Source organism: Helianthus annuus, chromosome 1, assembly GCF_002127325.2.
Source record: "Helianthus annuus cultivar XRQ/B chromosome 1, HanXRQr2.0-SUNRISE, whole genome shotgun sequence".
Taxonomy (NCBI): domain Eukaryota; kingdom Viridiplantae; phylum Streptophyta; class Magnoliopsida; order Asterales; family Asteraceae; genus Helianthus; species Helianthus annuus.
The window spans coordinates 51,563,422-51,572,104 of record NC_035433.2 but is presented as its reverse complement, the minus strand read 5'-3'; the positions used below and the strand labels follow the sequence as shown (position 1 = coordinate 51,572,104).

The 8,683-nt window shown below is 31.9% G+C and overlaps 1 protein-coding gene across 2 annotated transcripts; it reads right to left on the bottom strand.

Moving 5' to 3' along the window:
* Positions 1 to 570: 570 nt before the first annotated feature.
* Positions 571 to 8,281, bottom strand: LOC110890381 (3-oxoacyl-[acyl-carrier-protein] reductase FabG). 2 transcript variants are annotated; one of them, XM_022138005.2, is made up of 3 exons: positions 7,915 to 8,281; positions 2,469 to 2,701; positions 571 to 970 (listed from the first exon to the last, which is right to left on the bottom strand). In XM_022138005.2, exons 1-3 carry the CDS (start codon positions 8,279 to 8,281, stop codon positions 692 to 694), a joined length of 879 nt encoding a protein of 292 aa, XP_021993697.1. In that variant the 3' UTR covers positions 571 to 691. The 2 variants fall into 2 exon arrangements, 1 of the variants encoding a protein (XP_021993697.1); XR_004868728.1 differs by lacking the exons at positions 2,469 to 2,701; positions 7,915 to 8,281 and adding an exon at positions 1,711 to 2,033.
* Between the last annotated feature and the right edge of the window lie 402 nt (positions 8,282 to 8,683).

The following is an 8,683-nucleotide window of genomic DNA, read 5'->3' as shown; positions in this document are numbered from 1 at the left end:
AACTAATGAAAGTTTCAGCTTAGTTTAGTTGGCATATTGGCTTTTATTGAAACACAATTATTAGGTTTGCTTGATCGATGACTAGACCATATTCTCTGAATCTCTGTGAAGTCTTTGACGTGACTCGTAATAAAAAGAAAAGTCTTAGCCAAGTGTCGGAAAATGTCAACAAGAACAAACTTATTCCAAAAAGGGGTTAACATTTTGTGTTAAAGAATTGTTAATGAAATACCTACTATAAGATTTAATCTAAAAAATGAATAAAAGAGGATTGGCATTCAAATGGATGTTGTATGAACGATTGGTCCATGTGGTTTGGATCAAATTCTGGTTTTCGTCCTTGTGGTTTTTTTTTTTTTTTTTTTTTTTTTTTTTTTTTTTTTTTTTTTTTGATTAAAGGCAGAAGAGAAATGGGCCAAGTGGGTTTACACCATTTTTCATATAACAATTGGAATAAAAATTAATTGTCAACAATGTGTCATATAACAATTACAATAAAAAATAAATGTTACAACAAGATTTCATACAACACGATTCCAAATCAACTTATTTTTCAAGAGTATAACAAGATTAAAGAAAACTAGCATAACTGTCATATTAATTGTAATTTGAGGAACAAGATCTAAAAAGATTTTATTCAATACATTATTGTTACCAACATAGCATAGCGTACTAAAAACATAAGGTAAATTTAAAGCGACGAATAGAGTGGTATACCTGATGAGGTATATCCAGAATCTACAATAAAAATGTTACCTGTCACGTAATCAGATGAGTTATGAATTAAGTACCTAATCAACGACGTCAAGACTGGGTCAATAGTGCCAAAGTCTCTAAGCGGCACTACTTTTGAAGCAACATTTTTAAGCCACTTCTTTTGCATAAGTTCAATGGTAATTTCGGATTTGAAAAGACCCGGGCATATAGAGTTTACCCTTATATTGTATTTCCCAAGTTCCATTGCCATCACCTACAAGTCACAAAATACATTAATAATCTAGCCTTAAGATCATATGCTCACATCATTATGATTAATGATGATGATGATGATAATAATAATAGTAAATTACAAAAATCATCCTTTTGCAAAGTGTGTCTTTTGTAAAGTACAAAAAACATACTCGATGTTTGCAAAGCCTTGCAAGTTATGTCCTTTAGCCCTAACTAAGTTTATTTTCATGGCTAAATCTGACCAAGTGGACCCCATCTGAGGGTAAATTAGTCTTTTTACCATTTAATTATAAAAATCATATTATAAAAATAATATAAAAGTTTATCCCTTTCTTTCAAGATCCAAAATCAAGATCTGGATCATACCCACAATCAAGATCCAAAATCAAATCTGACCAGATCTCTATCTCTCCTCCTCCTCCTCCTCCTCTCTCTCACACACCCATCACCATCACCATCGCACCTCCACAATCACCCCGCACCTCCACCACCGTCAACACTTCCACCACCGCAGCTCCACTTCCGTTGCACAACCCCACCACCGGCGATCGACCATCGCTGCACAAACCCCACCATGCACCTCCACCACTACCAAATCCCAACCACCTCATCAAATCTTGATGGAGATCTACTCCACTATTAAACCCTAGTCTAATCCTCCAGTGTCATACAACTTAAATCAAAAACCCCAAATCAAGCAACACATAAAAACTTACCCTAACCCTAGAAGATACCATCTCTAATACGAAAAAACCTTACCAAATCATGCAATATCAACGCCTTTTGTAGATCCTGAAGGCATTCAACAAAACTAAATCAACTGAGATCGAGAATGATAAGATAGAGATGAAATTAGGGTTCATCAGTGGCTGTAGATGTGTTCATGAGTTATGGTATAGATGGAGAAAGATTAGATCAAGAACTGAGGTTTTAATTTGGTGGCTGAAGATGGGTTTGTGAAGAAAGATAGAGAGAAGATTAGGTGGGGAGAGTTTGGCAGTTGTCGGTGGTTGCAGGGGAGGTAGTGGAGAGAGAGAGGGGGATAGAATGGTGGTGGTGGTGGTGGCTGAAGATGTGTTTGTTTATTGTAGAGTTGGGTGAGATTAAATGGGTTTTGTTAAAAATTAATAATTGAATATGTGGAATGACCAAAATACCCTTTGTAGGGGGTCCTCTTGATCAGATTTAACTATGAAAACTGACTGAGTTAAGGCTAAAAGACATAACTTGCAAGAGTAACATCGAGTACGTTTTTTGTACTGTTTTAAGACAAAGGGCACACTTTGCAATCTAATGTCAACATAAAGGATGATTTTTGTAATTTACTCTAATAATAATAATAATAATAATAATAATAATAATAATAATAATAATAATAATAATAATAATAATAATAGTTATTATTATTGTTGTTGTTGTTATTATTATTGTTGTTGTTATTATATAGTAAATTGTGTTTAGATCATTGTAAGTATTTGTCATGATAATTGTAAAGTTATGAGAACGATGGAACAAACTTTTGTCATAGTGTCAAGGGCTGATTTCGAAGAAGCATATGCAAGACATCCTGGTGAATATGTACTTCGATGAAGAGCAGCAGTCGAAGAGATATTGATTATAGATCCTGCTTGATTTGAAGTATGCATTTGAAGGCAAACATACTTTGATACCAACCATGATCCTTTTACATTTGTTCTAAAGGCTTCATCCCAATCTTCTTCTGACCAATCCAATGAATTTTGTACAGGACCTAATTACACAATGTAACATTTGATCACTAAATAGTTAAAAAGTATTTTATTTAATTTATGATTCAGGAAAATTCTCATGTAGAACAGATATCTCCTAAAAATAGGACGCCTTAGAAGGGTATCAAACGAACTCTGATTGAACTTATTCAAGCATTATTGGAACCGTCTCATCGAACTCTACAATATGAGATTTTAGGTTTTCGCTTTTGGATTTTTAGCTTGTAGATTTTAGAATTTTTGTTTAGATTATTGGGTCTTTTTATTTAGCACTGTGTCTTTTCTTTATTTGCGTCATTGTGTTTTTTTTCCTGGAGAATATGTTTTTATTATGCGATCAATTGTGTTATGTTTTACGATCCACTATATCTTAATACCCTTTCTAGATTTAGGATACTTTATAGGATGAACAATAACCTAACCCTATAGTTATAACAATTTAAGTCCACTAACATATATGAGTTAGTTCAATTAAATATTAAATAAAAGGGAAAATAGTACAAAAAAAAACAACATAATTTATGGTTTTTCTCACAAAAATCACTTCACTTTTTTTTATACTAAAGTCCATCTACTTGGTAATTTTGAACATAATTGTGAACTTTTTATTAATGAAAAGTTTTAGAGTTAACTTATTATTTGTTCCATGAGGTTTAATAGTTTTAACGCTTTTTCTCCAATAGTTTAAAATGGTCAAATCACTTCCTGTAGTTTCAATTTTGCTGCCAATTTGCTCCTCGACTCTAACTTAGTTAAAATTTCAGTTAAAATTGAACTGATTTCTTAGGGGCGAGTGATAAAAGTTATTTTCTATTTTTATATATTTTATTCTTTTATTAGTCTAAATAATAATAATTATAATAATACTATATTATTATTATTATTTTAATTTGTTATATCTATTTTATTTTTCTTAGTTTGTATTATTATAATATGTATAAGAGAAGGAAAGGTTATTTTGGAAACTCACTTGAGACGAGAAAAACTAGTGAAAACCCTATGTACAAGCCTTTTTTATAAGATTTTTAGGCCATTTAATGTAACATCCGCCAAAAAACCGATCTCCGAAACCCAACTCTGAATGTTAAACCGGACTCGTTGGAAATAAATAAAAGTGGGATTTTTTGTAAGTGTTATTATTTTATCATTTAATGTTGGTTACGTATCGCGTTGGATAAAAACAGAGCTAAAACGTTAACTTATAAGTGTTTTCAGTTAGTTCCGTTAGGTTCATATAAGGGAAGCTCTAACTGAATTAAATTTGTTAGTTATATAAAGTTATAAGTTAAGGGGTTGTTTTTGTAAATAATGAAAACAATATAATAAAGGAAACTTATTTAACAAAGTTAGTTTGTTAGTTAATTGTATAAAAGGAATATACTAACTAAGTTAGTGTAATAAGTTAACCACGTTAGCAACAGTTAACAAACTCGAGGGGCTGTGGTGCAAATTTTTGAAACTTAGAAATAAAAGAAAAGGATAAGAACCGGGTGGGCTAAGATTCAAACCCAAGTCTCAACCCAGGTAACATACCAAGTCTAGGGATGAGCGTGGTACCAGTACTGAAATTCGTCAAAACTCGGTGCCTGTACCGATACCAAAATATTTAGTATGGTACGGTACGGGTACCGGTTTTTGAAGGTAAAATTCGGTATTTTACCGATACCGTACCGAACCGGTACCGATACCGAAAAAGTCAAAACGTGGGTACCGGTACCTAACCAAGTCACACGCGCAGACCACTCCACCAAGTCCCTTTTTGTGTTTAATATCCGAGTCACCTACTATTTAACCCAACACAGAACCCGACCTGTCACCTTTCTACTTCACCAAAACGTGAAACTGAAGAAAAAACAAATAATCAAACCAACTAAAACATCGTTTTTTTATGAATAATTATGCCTAATATTGATTCTAATCAGTAGATAACTTCGAGATTGATGAATTGTGACACTTAATTATCTCATAACATATCGAAGTTAATCAAATCATTCATCACCATTATAGCTTTGTGTTCATCAAGTGGGTTTCCTTTATTTCGTAAAATTAAACCACCATTCTTACATCTTTGTAATCCTCTTCAAAAATCTAACAAAACCCCACTAAAAGTTTCGTGTTTCATCAATCCTACATCTTGAATTTTATCAAAGAAGATTCTAGGGCTTGTAACTTCAAATGGTGATTTCTACTTCAATATGCAACCTTTTTAGGTGATTCTTGAGCCCATTGTGTTTAGTATTCCGTGCTCTATAAAACCCCGCTATCCATTTTTGTGATAGAGGCAAATGAATTCGAATTTAATTAATCGTGAAGTTAGGGTTTTTAGATGTTTAATTTTGGGGTTTTGATCATAGAATAGTGTTTTAGTGAAATTGATCATGCGTTACTATTATATATCATGTTAGAATAGGGATGAGTGTGGTACTGGTACGGTACCGAATCGGTACTTGTACCAGTACCGAAATTCATCAAAATTGGGCACCAGTACCGAAATATTCGGTACGGTAAGGTACTGGTATTTTAAGGTAAAATTCGGTATTTTACTGGTACTGATACCGAAAATGACAAAAAGTGGGTATCGCTACTGGTACCGAAAAAATTCGATACGGGAAATTCGATACCAGTATAGTACCGGTACCCGATACCAAATGCTCATCCCTATGTTAGGATATTTTGTAAAAATTTTGGGAAATTTTAATTGTCATTTGGATTTTATATGAATTTACATGTTTTAATCATTTGAAAAATCAATTAAAAATACAAATTATCACAAATAAATTCTATAAATATTTTTATTATTTTTTACAGACTATCTATAGGTTATATAAGTTTTATGGAATTTTTCCATAACTTTGATAATTATTTTATAATTGAAGGATTTAATAAAATTATTAAACAAATAAATTCCTTTATAAAATAAAGAATCTTAAATAAAATATGTGATAATTGCTAAATTTGATTTATAAAATTTTTAGATGAATTTATTAAATTATCTAAATTCTGGTATCTACAAAATATTGTAACCTATTAAATTGGTATTTGTAGGAACTGATTATGTTTAATTATTGTTGAAATACCAATACTAATTTGGTCATTATTTCAAATTATTTTATATAATTTAAGTCCCACTTAGGAGAACCCAATTTCCAATAATTATTGCATTATTTATTTATTTAGTATATTTGTCATGTATTTTAGGTGATTTGTTTGATATTCCTATTCGTGCGTATTTGGGATCGAATCTTCGCAAACAATAATTAAATTATATCCCCTCTTTTTACATTAACTTTTTTGGGGTGTATCATTTTGTCATAAAGTTTCTTTATTATTTTTTTTTTTTATTGTTAGTGTGTATTATTATTTGATTGTTGTTTGTTTCGTTATTTTGTTAGTTTTTGAATTCAAGCAAGCAAGAATAGTGTGGATTTCACGGCTGAACTTTCCTTATGAATATGGGATGTTGGTATCACCACCTCATTTAGTCACGCCTTTTTTGAGTGTGAGACACAAGCATTTGGTTTGGTTTATTTGTTCATGATTCATTGTCTTAGCATTCATTATATATGTTAACACATGAAGTTGCATGTTTATTTTGTTAAATTAAAATGCAAATTTAATTTTACCTAACTTGGATTTACTCACCAGCTCATTGTAGTTGACCCAAAAGTTTTACACATATCATCATACCCCATACCCTTCCGTTGCGGGTCGGGGTGTGACATTTAATATACATATTTTCAAACATTTTGAGCAAATAAATTTCCTAAGTAACAAGAAATGTTGTAAAACAAGGTCTTGAAGGCCAAGTACTCCCTAAGTAATCACTACGAGGTAGGCGACCGAGACGACTTTCATCAACTCCGTATAATTACTCGAAATCGATCAAACGCGGTCAATCTCGGCCACAATTTGATGTAGTGGGTCCACTCGGGAAGAGTTTGACTTTAAAAAAAGTAAAACACATTTACATAATTCATACGTCTATCATTTTTAAATGAATGAATATCAATTTTTGAAATACTTTACTATATGGATATATATTATTTTATTTATATTGATATTTACGTATTTATTATATATATTGGTAAACTTATGATATTTGACATATATATAATTTCATTTACGTATTTATTATAAATATTAGTAAACTTATGATATTTGACATATATATAAATTCCTGAAAACTAATTCATTTATAACTTAACTTGTCCGAGTACTCTCCCTCTAGGCCGAGTACTCTCAATTTCTCTGACCGACTAGGGAGTGTCTAACGACTTTTGCAACCCATGTAACAAGTGTAACACTAAACAACAGCGTTGTTACATATGTAACAAGTGAAACTTAAATTATTATTTTTTTTAAATATCAACTCAGAGCTTTTTCATTTTTTTTTTCAAAATGCTAGAAGATACATATATTACATGGCCTGCTATTTTTTATAAAAAAATATGTTATATAACATTATGTGATACAATAATTTTCACAGTTTTCTCAACTAAGGGGCTATTTGGCAACATCTGAATGGTTAAGTGTTAAACTAGTAAGAGGTCTGAATCATTAAGTGCTGAACCAGTAAGAGGTCTGAACCATTAAGAGCCTGTATAATGCTTAACCGTTCAGAGGCAAATGTCTGACCAATTCAGATTAGAGGTATTAACCATTCAGACTCTGTACAAATCTTAATCATTTAGAGGCAAATGTCTAAATCATTCAGACATCTGCTCGTGAAACAAACAGTCTGAATCATTAAGTGCTGAACCAGTAAGAGGGTGAACATGATCCAAATTTCAGATAAAGCGTTTAGTGGAAACAGTATTTTTATATATGTTTCGTTTTTTGATAAGTTAATAACCTAAACTATTGGATATAATCCATCAATAATTATAAAAGTTTATGATATATATTAGTAAAAATGATGATAATGATAATATTAATGAATTTATAAAGTATCAGAACAGGTATAAAAAGGTTAGAAATAGGTTTTTATATAACTCGAAACAGTTTTGGTTATTATATTATACTTTCTAATAACTAAATATACCCTAATGGACGAAATATGATGACATAGAATGTTAACTGAGTAAGTGACATCTTAAATACATAAACTGTATTCAACGGTGCATGGACATCGTGTATTATCATTCTTAGACGATAACACCTAAAACAATTGGTGAAAAACAAAAACACGAATTGAGTGACATCATAAGTTGTATACCTCTAATACCAGCATTGTTGATCAACACGTCGATATGGCCAAAAGCTTCCCAAGCCTTTCTCACGGATGCTTTAATAGTTGAACCGTCGGCATTGACATCAAGCTCCACCGCCACTGCCAATACTCGAGGGTTCCTTGCTTCACCTTCGTTCTCCTGTCTATCCAAATTGTTAATTTCATCGCACAATGACTTGAGACGGTTCATTCGACGGGCAATGGCAATGATCCTGCAACCAGATTTGGCTAAGGCGATACAAAATTCCCAGCCGATGCCAGAAGATGCGCCAGTAACCATAACAATCTTGCCTCTAAGATCTTGCCATGGATCCGGTTTATTGATTGCTAGTTGTTCAGAAGAAACTGCCATTGATTTTACATTGTTACTAACAAGTATTAAAATTCCATTTAAAGGCCTAAAGTTGGGGCATGGTGTTTTAAGAAGTCAATAACTATAAATATAACAATAATTAGTTTTGTGGAAAATGTTGTTGAGACATGGTGTTAATTGCCGCTCACAAGTTACCGGCACGTCATATTAATTAAGGTCGGATTTGTTACAGATAACATGGGTGTGTTCATGACCCTCGTGACCACCATGACCCTCCACGTCAGTGTCATATCACCCAACTCTAATTCACAATCCAAAATCACTACCCTAAGGGTGTGGTCATGGCCCAAACCACTATCCTCTTATTTATTTTAATTTATATTTATCTAAAGAAAAAGGAAATAATTACTTGAAAAATGGAAAGAAGGACATGGTTGTCAT